This window comes from Hydra vulgaris, chromosome 06 (assembly GCF_038396675.1).
Source record: "Hydra vulgaris chromosome 06, alternate assembly HydraT2T_AEP".
Classification (NCBI taxonomy): Eukaryota; Metazoa; Cnidaria; class Hydrozoa; order Anthoathecata; family Hydridae; genus Hydra; species Hydra vulgaris.
The window spans coordinates 39,464,659-39,481,969 of NC_088925.1; the positions used below are offsets into that span (position 1 = coordinate 39,464,659).

General features: G+C 25.5%; 1 protein-coding gene across 4 annotated transcripts in view; it reads left to right on the plus strand.

Moving 5' to 3' along the window:
* Nucleotides 1–17,311, plus strand: part of LOC100198939 (kinesin-like protein KIF26B) — a 60,179-nt gene that overhangs the window by 19,651 nt on the left and 23,217 nt on the right. The window contains exons 1-2 of one of the 4 annotated variants that reach the window (XM_065800097.1): nt 4,759–4,934; nt 13,461–13,700. In XM_065800097.1, coding sequence (XP_065656169.1) covers nt 13,515–13,700 — 186 coding nt within the window. In that variant the 5' untranslated portion in view covers nt 4,759–4,934; nt 13,461–13,514. Of the gene's footprint in view, nt 1–4,758; nt 4,935–11,047; nt 11,408–13,460; nt 13,701–15,821; nt 16,056–17,311 lie in introns of those variants that run through there. The other 3 variants (XM_065800096.1, XM_065800098.1, XM_065800099.1) reach the window with 3 other exon arrangements.

Genomic DNA, 17,311 nt, shown 5'->3' on the forward strand with positions numbered 1-17,311 from the left:
ATTTAAATCTACTAAAAACTACCTTGCACAATTCATGTTTCCCGGCTGATGTTTAACGCGTGCCAGCCACTCTATTTGTAATGTTCATCATCCGCTCTACTATTCCATATACAAGCAAAACATGAATGATTTGTGTGTTTTCACTGTAAGTCAAGTAAGTAAGCCGAATTTTTGAAGTCATTACGAACATTCCATTTGAGTTAATTGTAGTTTATTTACCAAGAAGATCCCTAACATTATCACAGATTTTCTTTCATCTGTAAATAATAAGCAAGAATGCTTATTGCTATAAATAGGCAATAATGGATGTTGATTTTCGTTGCGATGTAATACCACTTTCAAACTCCTTGTTAAACTATCTGTAAAAAATTGATGAAAAATATGTTGTAGTCTAATAAACATGGCGTTCAAATTGTTGCAGAGGCAAATATTGTCTTAAATAAAATTCTATTGTTATTATTGGAATTGTTATCAATATTATCAATCTTTTATTATAATAAAATGATATATATTACGATGAAATTATCTTAACAGATTTCAAATTCTTTATTTTGTTTTTAAAATATGCAAATACCCAACAATCTTTTCCAAGAAAACTCCATTCTTTTATTGGCTTTGTTAGAAGTTCAGCTAGACACTTAAATCTCTAATGTAAACATCCATTTAATTCGAAGTTGAAAAGTGGGGTTAATAAGATAGACTGGATTAAAATCTTTATATGTATTCATTTATCTGATGCTCATCCCACTTATTGAAATAAAAAACTATTTATTTGTATAAGTTTACAAAAACTTAAACAATTAAGTATATAAATAATAAGATGCAAATAGTTAAATTTGATAGAGGCAATAGCACTGGTAGGGTGTCATCATGTGTAACTAGTTGTTTTGATGCTATGTGCTGCTATTAGAGTGTGTGTATACATTGGAAAAAGACGTTAAGCCAAAAATTGGCAGTTTTGACTTTATGATGCAGTATTGTAAAATTTACAATGCCAGTCGAAGGAAACACTATCATATTTCTGTTTATAAAAATACATTTAACTTTAACTCATAAAACGGGTGTTTTTTTTAGGCTAAAAACTTTTAAATTAAAAAAAATAAAAGCTATAAATATCTTCTTAAATAAACACTTAACATCACGGTGTATTTAAATGTCAACACCAAATGCAATTTAATAAGATTATAAAAGTTTCAAATTGGAAGAAAACTTAAATGATTGATTTCTCTTAACAGGGATATTTAAGTTAAATAGAATGCCCATAATATGTTAACTACGCTGTGGGCGTTTTTGTTTAGTTTTCGACTTGGCTGTGTTGCACACATTATTTGTTGGCTGTTTATATCAATTTGATATAACTTTTAACTATATGTATGTATTACTATAGTATTAGTTACTAAAGTAATTGAATTTTTAACTATAGTTCTGTATAAACGTATAACATGGTTGTGTATAAACCCTTCAAACCACTCAAAAAGATTACAAAAATAACAAGCTCAAGTAGTTGCATTTCAGAGGTAATTTCAGAGGTTAATTAGATAGATCTTCACAATAATCTGAAGTTAAAAAATGATTTAACCTTAATGGCAATGTCAATTATACGGTTGCGATAAAATGATGCAATAAATTCTTCTCAGTGAAAGACTCCTTGACACCAATGAACCATCACCGGTGACTAGTAGAACCGGTGATGGTTTAACTCTACTTCCTAAGAAAAAAGAAATGTAAATAAAAACGAACTCTACAAAAAAATGCACTTATATGAAGATGTGATAAAGAATAATTCCAATTGCAAATGATATTAGTTTTTGCACAAAACTGTTCTCTTAAATTGGACACCAAACCCTTATAAGTGTTGGTCAGCAAACGCAAATCATTATCCTGACAGAAGTTGCAAAGTTTCTTCTTATTATTTGCAAGTGGCAGTGTATATAGTGGATGGCTATTTTAAGAAGTACGACATTTCTAATTATAACTATTACCTATTTTTTGTTTACTCTCTTAAAGTTTTATCTAATTCATTGCATGTTAGCATTATATATGCTCTTCCCGGTGCTCTGTAATAAGACGTAAGGACCTCTGGGAGCACCTTAATAACTACAAAAAAAAAAAAAAAAAAAAATATACCTAATTAAAATATTGGTTTTTTATTTCATTAATTTTTTTTTTCTTTTGTTTACTCGATGCTTTTAATTTTCATAAGTACTTTCATATTGGGTTGCTTCAAACTGGTTCGGGGTCCTGGGGCAAAATTAGGTTGTGAAGCTCTATAATCTAAATGTCATCTATACAACCTCATTGTAAATATGATTGTAAAGACTTTCATATATAGGAATATATTGTCCTGTAGTTGGAGCGGCCGTTCTCTCATATTGTTTTGCTTCATTAACATGTTAAAAAATAGAAAGCAAAAATAAACTACTTTATTATTTTTATGACAATTTCGAAAAAATAAGTTATTCTTATATTTCGAAAAAATCGATATTTCGTTGATTTTAAAAATGTCAATTTTAGTCGACTTTAGAAAAAATATTAGTCAATTTAGTCGACAATCGAGTTATTTAAAAGTCGTAACATTACTAATAAAAAATATGACGTTTCTATAAATGAAAATCTTGAAACAATTTCGGATTTGAGATTTGTATTAAAAAAAAGCAAAGAACAACAACATTTATAAAAAATAAATTATTAGATGATTACATTGGTGTAGCAAGTGTGATTGTTTTCTTACATTCGTGATTTTTTACCATTTTTTACATACAGGAAATGCATGTAAAATTTTGTGTCATTTTCATAATGTTCGCCTAAAAAAATTTCTAGATATAACGTTTGTCTTTGTGCTTAAAAAGTAAATGCATTTTATTGTAGCCGTAGTTTGAAAGCTAGACGTCTACTTTGTGTTTCCAGTCCTCCGGTGCGTTCTTTACAAGCATGTGTTTAGAAAAAGCACACACCAAGTTTCACACTTCAAATCTGTCATCGTGCTAGGAAAATCCTCATGTTTTATAAGAAGTCTAATTTTAGGACCAGCAAAGACACCATTTGATAAATTTGCTTGCAATTTCCGGCTGACTCTGCCTGGAATCAAACATAAAAACAACTAAAAAAACTAAAAACAAGAATATTTGGCATATCCAAAATTTATTCACATGTTGAAATCTAACAGTTATGAGAACAAATGTCAAACAAAGATATCAGACCTGGAAACAAAATTATACTTAAAAATAATACTTTACTTATTGACTTTATTGTCAAACCGCACTGGTGTAAGCTTTTTTAAGTCTGGATCTTTTGTCAAGCATTACGTTTCTTTGACATTAATATATCGTTTTTTTTCTTTTTCTTTTTTTTTTTTCAATATTAATTGACCTCCCCAAAGTCGAGGAGGCCACTACAGACAAGGAGGCTACTTAATTGTGGTTATAACCCTCTCTCAACTCTGTAACTCCGAAACTCGAACCTTGAAGACCAAAGCCGCTGCGAGGAGAAACAAGTTGAGCGCAGTACTATCAGGGACGTGGTGGGGATCGAACTCGGAACCTCTCGCTTTTGAAGTGTCTTAATAAAGGCTTTCCAATTAAACAAAAATAGCCATACTCGTGATTTCGGTTAAAACACCATGTTCAGATTTTTCAATTTTTCAGTTGAAACAGAACAACAAAATAGTAGTTTGGCATTATTATTTTTATTATAACGGTATGAATTATTTTAATAAATGAACAAACTATTTATTTTCATTATACCCTGTGGCAAAAAAAGATGGCATAAATTGCTTTTCGAAATTAAAACACCTGGTTTTGAAATACTTTGAATATATCGCATAATTAACAAAAGTCGTTGGGATCAATTTTATGGTTTAACAAACTTGCATATTTGTGTAAACTTTTTTCTCATTTTAAATCTAAACTCTTTTTAAATGACAGTTTTGATTGCAGAACTTTGCCTTTTATTTTTACAAAGCGTTTTAAAGAAAAATTATTTGTCTACTTTTGAGAAACATGTGGTTTTTATTCTATACTTTAAATTTACTTTCCATGTTTAGAAAGTTTTAATGCTTTACTTTGTAGATAACCGAGAAAAAAGATTGCCTTACCGCGTATCTGCAAATTCTATCTTATTTTAAAACTGTATAAAAGATGAATGCGTTATAATTTTTTCAAAATCAAAGCTCAAACAATATATACATAATAGTTATTAAAACTATTTTATATATATATATATATATATATATATATATATATATATATATATATATATATAGTGTATATATATATATATATATATATATATATATATATATATATATATATATATATATATATATATATATATATATATATATATATATATATATATATATATATATATATATATATATATATATATATATATATATATATATATATATATATATATATATATATATATATATATATATATATATATATATATATATATATATATAGGGCTTTTAACAGTATTTTTTGATAAAAGGAAACTGTTTTGTATTGTTTAAAATTCTTTACATTAAAAATGCACAAACGCATCTGCTCAAAATGCCCATTTTAGATTTTTTATAAAACTATTATATTTTCAACTTTCGTAAGACCAGCCGGTTGAATAAATTGGTACATTCCTTATTATTTTTATATTTAAAAGAGTTGTTTTGTTCTGCAAAAGATTCAAAGTTACATACCAGGAATTGTGTTTTTAAAATAAAAAAATCGTATTTTTAAATAAAAAAATAGTGTTTATTTTAGACAATTGTATAAAATTTAAATTTTAAAATAAAGGAACAAAATGTTATTTTTTTGGAAGTTATATGTTTATTAGAATTATTGCATGTTGTATTGTTAGATATATGATTTTGTGTACGCCGCAGAGGTATGCAATTTTCAGCTTGTTACAAACTTAAAAAAATGTTTTTAACGCAGGTGAGAGTTTTTAAACCTTAGTCAAAACAATTTATTTTTTGTTACTTAAATAATTTACAGGGTAAAGCATAAGTAGCGATGACCTTTATCTGAAGGGAGTTTAAATGAACTTATATATGCCAAAATTATTATATGATAAATTTATTATGCCAAAGTTATTAAGATTGAACTGATTTAATTCATTTTCTTTTCACATTTTTTTTTAATTAAAATTATCCGTATAATTTGTTTTTCATATTCTTTCATTGCGTTTTAAACTCATAGATATTTTCTATGGGTTTTGAATTAACCCAAAAGCTTCAAAAAACCCAAACAAGCTAACTTTGGTTTGGGCTTTTGACAAGTTTAGGGATTGGTTCAATTACAAAAAGTTCTCGTTTCGTACACTACAATGTTATTTTTGAGCTTCAGAGTGTTTTTCACTATACAAAACACTTATCAAAAAACTTTTGGATTACTTAAAATAAAATTTACATGCATAAAGTTAAATTTATTTGTTCGTTGGATTCAAATAAACATTTTTTTTAGTAAGAAAAGCTTATTTATCCGAATATTAAGTAAATTTGTTTTAATAATAATTTCAATTAAAATTAATTAAGCATTAATTGATCTTATTTAATAATCAATTAAGTATATTAATTAATTAAATAACTACTATATATTTACAACAGCTAATTTTAAGATATTTTGTATATTACATATAAAATTATTTGTGTGTATATGTGTATATATATATATATATATATATATATATATATATATATATATATATATATATATATATATATAAAGAGAGAGAGAGAGAGAGAGAGAGAGAGAGAGAGAGAGAGAGATAATACAAAAAATAAAATTATGCTCTAAAAAGTAGTACAAGAGAAACATTTGTATTATTTCTATAATTTATGTTTCTTTACTTCTAGACTTTTTTCAAACTAAAGTTAGTTTTTATTCTAAATTATTATGTTAGTTTTTACCAGATTTCCTGCATCAAGTGTAACAAAATGATTAAGTTGTGTAACTTTCGATTCATATTCCCAGCATTCTTTCATTCTGTTTCAAGTAGTCTTTCATTCTATTCCCATTAATCTTTCATTCTATTTCCACTAATCTTCCATTCTATTTCCAGTAACCTTTGTTTCTAATTCGTTCTATTGCAAGTAATATTTTATTTTACTCCCAGTAAAATAAAATATTACTTGGAATAGAACTTATAAACCAGTATCTTATAACATTATCCATTATTAGAACCAGTATCTTATAACATTATCCATTTGATGGACGATAAATCAGAAATAAAATATAATAAATAAGTGTTTAATCCAGAATATAATTTAAAAATATTGTTTCAAAAAAGCATTACATCATTGTTTAGTATTAGTATAAATATTAAAAGTAACTTTTGAACTATATGATTGGTTCATATAATCATTTATTTTAATCATCAATATATCAATCATTAATCATCATTTCATAGTTGCCATGTTTATAACTGATTTGTCAAAAATGTGTCATGATTAATTCTTTTATGTTAAATAATCCAATTATCTATTCCAATATCAGTAGTACCAATAAATTTAATAACCAATTCTTTTTTTTGTTAGAATATTAACTGAGTTTCTACATATATTTATTGTATATACATGCATTAGTTATTTTTTTTTTACCTTAAATTAAGGGGGTTGTATTATTTACAACCCCCTTAATTTAGGAAAGGTGGAAACTTTATAGGGTCATAACTTTCAAAACTTATTACATTATTTAATGAAATTTAATATTATGTAATTAAATTTAATACGATGTAGAAAAAAAAAATATTTTCTTAATTCATTGCCCTCACATTCAAGCGAGGTGTGTATCTGAACTTTTTGATATATTTTAGTTCCCAAACTCCAATTACCCCGAACTTTCGCAAAACCTAATTTTTACATAACCATGAACATGCATAAGTTTGGAGTTTGCACAATGCATGAAAGTGTCATATTAATAAATTCTTTTTTTAAATGTAAATAATATTCTTTGCAATAAACAATTCTGATTTAAGTCACGATGCTTTGGTTCAAAAGTCAAAAAGAAGCAATACATATTGAATGATGGAAGAAAGTTGAAGTACATAACATCCACTTGCAACATTTACTTGCAGCATCCACTTGTAATGTTCCTCAAACATCAATACTAGGACCATCAATCATCAATACTAGGACTACTTTTTTCTTTTGTGTCTATAAACAACTTATAAAAGTTTTTTGTTAATTAAAACTCAATTTTTTTTTCATACACATATATTCTAATATAGTTGTCAACGTTTTATTTGAAACAGTTAACAAAGAGCTGATAAGTATAATGGAATAAAAAGTTTATTAAACTATTCTTAAATACAACTTGTTTCAAGTTTACTTGAAGCTTCTTAAAAACAGCTTTATTTCAAGTTCACTTGAAATAAAGTTATAAAACTTTTAGTGAACATTTAAATATCATAGAGATGTAAAATTTCTAGAGCACAACTATTTCAAAAAATATTTTCCATTAAACAAGTCTACACAAAATTGTAATGTTTTTAATGCTTCCGAAACGTGTTTTACTCCTTGAATAGTTTTCAGTTTGCACTTCCTACAAATTGGAATATAAACTGCATAGTAAAAACAATATTATATTTTCAAAAATATTTTTTATCAACCTCCTCAAATTTTTTGTTAAAGTTGATCTTTAAATATAACTATTATACTGCGCTATCTTTAAATACTGGTATTTTTTTGAGCAGCATACTACGTTGGTCCAACGTCAGAAAAAAATTGGGATCGTTGGGCTCGAAGTGTTGTGCTCTTTGGATTGTTACGTAGTGTGTCAATAACATTTTCAATTTTCATTTGTACAAACGACTCATACATAAAAAAAAAGATCATAAGTGTACATTTTTTGGTGAAGATACGACTAAATTCATTACAAGACAAACCTTATCAGAATAATAGACAGTAAAAGTTAAAAATAAAAAATTGGCCGAACACTTTTATTCACCGGGAACTTTAAAAACAATAACTATTATAATATATTTCTATATGCAGCACCATCGTAATAAGAGTTTTTTTTCAAATGTGCTTTTAATCGTTTTAAATATAAGTTATTTAACACCCTCAAAAGCTCTATTTAACACCCTCAAAAGCTCTATTTAATAAACTCAATAAAAACAACGTTTATTGAGTTCGTATATGCAACGTATATTGAGTTCGTACATGTATGATGCTGTCTGGTATATTACACTTATGAATTTTTTTAATAAAAATTTTTTTCAAATAAAAATAATAGAAAACTTATCAATTACGTACAATACTTTTGCCATTCAAAGAAAGACGTTGTTTCCCATAAATTTTGTATTATTTATTTAACAGACAAAACAAAAAATGAACAATGTGCAATAAATTCATTTATTAAATAGTCTGCAACGTATGTGACATTTTTTTTAAAAAACAATTTTTACAGAACATACACAATACAAAAGGCCTAAGATAATGTTGTATCATTAGACTCCACCCCGAATTTAATTTTTTCATAATTTTCATAATATTTTCCTGGGGTATGTAGCTAAAAAAAAAAAATAATACTATTTAATTCCATAAGCTTAAGAACTCCTCAGTGGCAATCTGCCATCAAATTAACGAAAAACCTTGAAATTACGTCAAAACAATCAGTATTTGATACCGTGTGTCATCTTGAAAACGCAAAGTATGTTTTTTTATTAAATTGAATTTTTGAATGGATAAGCAACAAATATTATAAGAAAAGAAGCAGCAGCGCGATAATGTATACCTTATTTTAGTGTGTTAAAAAACCATTTATAGATAAGTAAATAAAAAAAATACATGGAGCGGTAAACAAAGTAATGCAAATAGTCTAATTTGTGCGTGCATGTATACAGGCAATATTAAGTATACTAATTAACCACACAAAAATAAAAAAAGACAAAAAAAAAAGACGTGATGTCCATCTGTGGTAGGAGCTTATTTTTCGCATTCTTATGTACTATCCAAACCTTTATGTTTTCTCTTTGTCTATAAACATGCTCGGCCCGTTACGATCCACCATATGTATGCATTTAAATACATTTTTGCGTACACGTGTTCATTTCCAAGTTTAAATTTTCAAAAAAAAAAATTGTTTAAAATACAGATTACGTAATGATTATTTATTTTGTTAACCTTATTGAAATCTTTTTTTTCTTTCTTGGACTTCACTAATACAAAAGTTATTTATAAACAATTTTTTTTAAGAATATAACTACAAATCTCTCGAACAAAAGCAAAAAAAATAAATGCTTTTTCTCGATTATCCTTATTTCTTCTAAGAGTTTCAAAATTTCAGGTGTTTTTTTATGAAAAATTTTTATCCTCATTTGTTTTATGTTGATATTTTTATAAAGTACAATTTTATTTATAAAATATAGAAATCATTTATATGAGAAAAAATTATTAGTATTAATAGTTGTATATCTAGGGTATCTATAGAAACTTTATAGATACCCTAAATATACAATTGGACGAACTTTATTGACATAACTTTATAGACAAAGGAGAGCGTTTTGTTCTTATTTATAAGAACAAAACGCTCAAGCAAAAAACCTATAAGATTTTTTGGCTTGGTTCTAGCAAAAAACCTATAAGATTTTTTTAACGGAAAAGTAAAAAAAATAATTGTTGATAACTAAAAAAGTATTAAATATTATGTGTAGAAAAATCAAACAAATGAAAAATACTAAAAAATTGAATTATTTGAAACTGAAATTTTAAAAAACTGAAAATCTTTCAATGTGTTTGAATTTTAAATCATATTTCCCACTTTCTTTTTCTTTTGTATTTATCTAGGAAATCTCATTCTCTTTTTATTGTATGATAGAGCCAATACTGCATTATTTTTTCTGCTATTATGGAACTTTTTATATAACAGGCTTTTGATGTCAAATGATCAACTTTAAAATAACAACTCTAAAAAGAAAACTATACAAAAACGAAATCAAAATGCATTTGGAACTGAATCAGAATCAAACTATTCTATCAGAGAGTCAATGCTTTAATAAAATTAGAAAAATATGAAATAAAAATATAACATATTAATTTTAGAGCAAATATAGTAGTTTTGGGAAATTAGGTTTCATTTATTATTTTTTCTTTATAAACGAATTTCTAACCCTACATGAATTATGAAAATCGTAAATGTTTTAAAAATAAACATTTATACGTCTATAACACAAGACATGTTGTAGACGTACAAAAAGTCGAAAGATGCATAACCCTCTTATTTGGCGTCTTCTAGAAGTAAAACAACAAAAAAATTTTTAGATAATTTTAATTTGTTTAACTAATTAGATTTTTAAAATCAGCTAAAATGTTTAATATGAAAAACTTAAGAGTATCCGTTTTTATTCGATACCAAACAATAGTAATGCTGATAACATTTTGAGAACTAATAACAAATTACAAAAATAAGAAGAAAAAAAAGATAAAAAAAAATTAAAACAAAGTTATGTTTATTCCACTCGTTCATTGTAACTTCCTTTTTAAAATACTGTGATTATTAATTCAAATCTTTCAAACACGGTAAACTTGGTTCAAACCGTTTTTGATACGGTAATTATTTATACAAATCTTTTGGATACAGAAATTGTTAATGCAATTAACTGCCATTTTTAAATTTTATATATATATATATATATATATATATATATATATATATATATATATATATATATATATATATATATATATATATATTTACTTATTTATTTATATATATATTTAAAATAATAAATAAAACAAAAAAAGTACATAAATACGCTTTTTTTTAATGATTTTTTTAATTTCTTTGGAACTAAAATAGTTTTAAGACTTTTTTATTCTTTTATTATATTTTAATTACTGGAATCACAAACAGATATCCTTAAAAAAAGTCATGTAAGGATTAAATGATATTGGCATTTTAAATGAATTAAAACAAATTTATCAGTTTTTTGGACATTTGAAAGAAGGTGGGTTCAACATATCATAAAAGTTATTGTTTATTTGTAACGCTTTTATATATTGCACTGCGGTTAAATGTTATATTTACATGTAACTTTATGATTATAGGTTACGGTGTAATTAAATATAAAACTTTGATAAAAACCCCGTAACCATGGAGTAAAAGGTATCATCATTATCTGAAAACAAAAAGTGATTGTATTTATATAACAACAAAAATTTTTACATGAAAATTTGTTACACGCTTTAAATTTATTTAAACTTGTGTTACATATAATTTAAATGAAATTTAAGCAAACTTTTAAAAATAAACTGCTGTTTAAATAAAACAGTATCTAAAAAATGTTACATGCAACATATTTTCTGTGGAAAACATTGGTGGATGTTCAAGGAAGTTTAACCTACTCTCTATAGGTCTTTCTTTGATAAGGAGAAATTGTTTAAATGTTAATTAATTTAACATAAAAAGTAAGCAATATAATATTTTTCTTTTTTTGTCTAAGAGATATTTTTTTGTTACTGTATTAATGAATACTATAGTTACCTGTGTTACATAGTAAAACCTGGTCAGAATCAGAGTTGATGTAAGCATAACTTTAGTGGTTTTGCGTTAATGCGACAACGTAATCATTTTTGTTAAAAAATATAGTTATAATATAAAAACAATATTCGCTAATTCTGTAAAATAATAATAGTATACAATTTGTGCCAAATTCGCTTTTTTATCTTTTTTATTTTCTATTGTAAATCTAGGTATTAAATTGCTTACACATATCACTTCTTACATACGAACAGTTTTATAAAATATAAAAAACCACAAAAAATTTTTATATTGTTAAGGATATTTATACATTGTTAAGTTAACATATATAGTAGGATGTTTGAAATCAAACTTGCGAATCAATTTATAAATTGACCATTTATATGAAAATGAGTTTAATCAAAATATATATATATATATATTTATATATATATATATATATATATATATATATATATATATATATATATATATATATATATATATATATATATATATATAATTTTTAGGGTCTCAGCCAGTTCGATTTTGGGCAAAAATGTTGGGTGTTTTAAACGCCTGGCCGGGACCTTAAAATTTATCCTATAAAATTTTTTATTCTTTTAAATATTATATGTTGGATTGAATATTAATCACATAAAAGGAGCATGTTGAAAAAATTAAGATACGCCTCCGAGTTACAAAATACGCCACCGAGTTATAAAACTGGTTTTTGTAAAGAAAAATTTGGATTTTTCACCAATTTCAGAAGATCCTGTAGAATAATTTCCTAATTTTTCAACATGCTCCTTTTATATAAATAATATTCAATCCAGCATATATTATTTAAAAAAATAAATTTTTTTATTATAGTATAAATTTCAAGGTCCCCGCCAGGCGTTTAAAACACCCAACATTTTTGCCCAAAATCGAACTGGCAGGAACCCTAAAAATTATATATAAATATTTTTTTGCCTAAACTTATTTTCATATAAATTTATAAATCGATTCGCGAGTTCAATTTTAAAAATTGATAAAATATGAAACACCCTAATATATAGTTTTAAAAAACCATAGTTTTACATTCTAAGTAACTTTTTTTGTTTCTAGAAATCATTTAATATTTAATGTCGCTTTTTGAGATGTACCAGCGATAAATACGTTGCTAAAGATAAAGTATTTAAACTTTTTTTATTTGCCTAAACATTAATTTATTTCGTCTTAAAGATAAAAAAGACACATTTATTGAAAAAAATTCTTCTACTCTGGTGAACTCAAAAATTAATGATGTAATAGGAAAATCAATGGCGTTAGTCTTCAACTTATAAAATATTTAATTATAAAAATTTATTAGAATAAGAATATGAAAAGTTTTTAAAAAAAAAAAAAATGAAAATTTTTTTGACTCCTAATACTAATGCTTAATACAATGCAAATAATAAGATACAATTTTACTGCAAAGATTGTTTACAACATCATAAATGTTAATTCAATTACTATTTCCTTTTCTTTGTCAAACACTAAATTAGCAATATTACCAGATCATAAACTTAGAATTATATTTTGCATGTTGTGGCAATAGCATAAAACACAATGCGTCGTCATTTGATGACGTTATGGTTGATTTAAAGTAAATCCATTTTGCTATCAAATATATTATGGAAAAAAGCGTCTCCTTATTTTTTGTATTTAATTAAAGAAGTTTAAAAAGGGTAGTTGCTTAATTTATTGCTTCAGTTATATTTACGAAGCGTACTATAAAGTTTATTTCTGGTATGAAGCCAACTGAATACTAATATTTGGAAAGAAAAAAAATCTTTTTTTTTCATATTTATTTTACTATTGTTATCATTATTTTCTATCGTAGAGATTTCCTTCTTCTAATAAATATTTATAAGATAATTCTATTTTTGTTTTCAACTGTAACTTTATAGAAGATTTTTTTGAGGGACGATTCATTTCAAATAATTAATTAAACGATTAAATACTTGTGCCGTACAGGAAAAAATAATCCATCCAAAAGGATAGTTCAAATCATCTAAAAGAATAGTTCAAATGGAAAATAGAAAAGAAGGAATTGAGGTGTTTGAAGATGAGCTTAGAAATTCATTAATCACCGCAGGAGATTATGAAACCTGTCAACGATGTGAGCGCATGATGTCTGAGATGAGAAAATCTGCCATAAGATGGCTGTATATGGAGTGGTACAAAAAATCGGTGTTGGGACTGTCATTGCCAAATGTAAGATTCATTTTTATATTTTTATCTTTTTTTTTTTTTTTGATTTTTTTTAATCATTTTCCCTTATCTGTTTCATAATATATATCATATATATTTTATAACAAATATTATTTTTATTGGACGATTTTTCCTTTCTTTTAACTGTTTGTTTAAACAGTCATTTAAATTATTTTCATTGTCATTTTTATCTTTCTGTTATTAAAAATAAAAAATAATAAAATTATTGGGCAAGTTACAAAAATAGTTTTAATTTTTAATTAAGATTATTCTTTTTTTAAACTGTTTATGAAAGAAACCATCAAACAAACCAAATACAACGTGGAAACCTGGTAAAAATACTTTATTGCTTCAGAATTCTTACCTGGTAAAAAAAAGTATGCTATAATATCATTAGTAGATGAATTATTCAATAAGAAAAATTTGTTTTAATGCGTCGTATAATCGTTTATCTTGAAAATTGTTTTTCAAATAATACACACGGCCAATACAATACGGTCACATGAATTTTTTGATATTTTTTATAAGGACAATTTCTCGCGAATTAATGCCAAATAAAGCTATACAATAAGATATAATCCTTCTAAATAATTTTTGTGGCAAACGCAAGACGCAAAAGTGTTTACCGTATTAAATTTGTTACTTTAAAAAGTAAGCCTAATATTACATGACAACTGTCTTGCAGTTTGGATTTATATATATTTATACGTTAAACTGCTTTAAAATATATTGAAAAAACAAATCCTGCGCAATGTGAACTTTCCACGCCGGTACAAAAACGTCAAAATGTTTTTAGATAAATAAAAATTGTTAGCTAGCAATGCTTCTGCAATGGTCTCTCAATAGGTTCTTTATCAATTTAAATATTTTTACATCTGAGACTGTATCTTTAAAGAATATCTAATATTACTAGTACTAGCTGGCTGAAGAAGTTTAAATACTTTTAAATCTACGACTATATCTTTAGAGAATATCTAATATTAGGGTAGAGCGAGATTAGTTGAGCAATTTTTTCTAAATCTAACAGCTCTCGTGAACGGTGCATCAGATTTACATAAAATTTTACTATTGGAAAGTTAACTTGACTTTCTAAAATTAGTTAAGAAAAAAGTATATTTTTGACTTGTTTGAGAAGATATTGCCTAAAATTTACCGAGCTGCCTAACCTGCCACAACGGGTATGTTGAGCAACTGTGTGGGGCAAGTTGAGCAACCAACGAACAAATGAATACGCACAATATGAAACTTGAATAAATCATCGATAAATCTAATCGCTAAGAGTAAGCGCGCCTATAATTTATGAACTTTTTATTTTATATTTATTTTATACATTAATGAAGTAAGTAAGAGAAGAGAAAAAATTAAATAGTAAGAAAGTATAATAATATATAAATATATTATTTTATATAAAGCTTTTCATTGTGTTTGATTTTATTTGTTTTTTTCAAAGCTGTTCATCTTACCCCTACTTGACAAGGTGACACAAAAATTAGGTCTAAAAAGAACTAAGTAACACTTGGGACAAAACGGCTAATTTTAATTGAAAACCCAGTAAATTGGTAAATTATCAACACTTAAGTAATGGCAGATAAAAAAATTTAAAAGCATTTAAGAGAAAAATAGCAATATTTTACTTTTTTGGTCCAAAATAGAAAATGTTCCCGTTGATCTTACTCAACTGCCCCTCTCTACCCTATTAGTCATAGCTGATTAAAGGATCTTACTCAAATGCCGTTCAACAACCTTTTGTTACGCTTGTGTGACTATTCTATTCCGAAATTTGATTCATTTGATGTTTTGTTTTGCGTATTTTTTGAGATATTTTATTTGTCCAGCTTGCCCCTTTGCTCAACTAGCCCCTCTCTACCCTATTAGTAAAAGCTGATTAAAGGAACTTATAAATTATTACTTCAGGGACTATATCTTTGAAGAATATCTTATTGGATATTGAATATTATTGGATATAGCTGAAAAAATTGTTGTTTTACGGTAAAGATTATTGCTATAGCACAAAAATTAGTACTATATATAGTTGTGCGATTAGGTTAATTTTATTGCAAAATGGTGGTCTTTTTATTTTTAATGCATATTAATCAGACTATGATAAAAACTTTTCTTTCATAGGCTTAGTATTGTTGCTTACATTTTGCAACTAAAAAAAAAAACTCCTGCAAATCAAAGAACAAGGAGGCTCCAATAAATATAATGATCCTATTAAAATCAAAAATCGCGAAGCACACAGAATTTTAATCTGATTTGTAATTAATCTTTTTTTTTAACTCGAGAGCATCAAATAAAAAAAATCAGTTGATCTTGACGTTCTTTGGTGCTTATAGATGCATTACAATAATTCAACGGGTATGTTGTTATACATTGTATTTTTGATGTTTTAAATATGATTTTCTGGTATGTGTTTTATTTTCTGGTATGTGTTTTAAATATGATTTTCTGGTATGAGTTTTTGAGAATTTTTGATTATAGAAAACATTAATTTTGCCATTTAACGTTAATTTAGAATTGTTTTAAAAGTTTTTTAAAAATGAATTTTTTACAAAAGAAGTATTATAAAAATATTTTTTTACAAATTTCAAATGTTTTTTTTTTACAAAACAAGATAATTTATACTAATTTTAAGTTAAAAATGCCTAGCTACCCAGAAACATTAAAAATTTATGCAGATTTAATTAATTTATTCATTAATTTACAAATTATAGGGATTTCAGCAATTTCATCATTTTTTAATTGTCAAACTAAAAGAAAAAAATGCAGACGTCGAGTCATAAAATATACTGAGGTGTAAGAAAAAATCTCCCGTATTATCATATAAACTACATACCTATGATTACATACCTATGATTAATTATTGCAAATGCCTTAAAAAACATTAGCCGTCATTTAACCATATTTTTTTAAAAAACATAAAAGACTCCAGTAGACATTATGATCCAATCAACTTCAAAAGGAGCGATGCACATAGTATTTAATCTACTTTAAGGTTTAGACATTTTTTCAGTTAAAGACCACAAAAAAAGGTCATTTGATTTTAAAAATTTTTCAAACAAATAGATGTATAACACAATTTAAGTAAAATTGTAGTCATTCCATGAATATTTTCATGCTTTAACTCTAATGATTCGGTAAGTTCTTAGGGAATCTCTGAATTTATATCATGATGCAACAAATATTAAGTTACTTAAAATAAAGTTACTATCATATCAAATATAAGATTGTGCTTAATAATATACAGAAAAAGAATAACACATTACCTTTATTAATAACATTTTTAGCTTTTTTTTTTTTTTTTATTGATATTACAAAATACAACTCTTTAATATAGACGTTAAACTTCCATATTAATGTACGAACATTTCCTTTTTTTGAGCTACTAACTGGAAGAAATGCGTAGCCTTTCAGTCGATTTGGGTGAACAATACCCAAGCAAGCAATTTCTTTATTCCAAAGTAGCCAGTATATCCAGAGCAAACAAATACTTTGAAGTCCCACTTTTTTGGCTTCTTTGAATTATAAAGCTTTAAGGAAAAATAGATGCAAAAATATTATTAATCTTCCTTCTATTCTATGAGGATATTTCTTCCCTTTTATGAGGAAGGTTT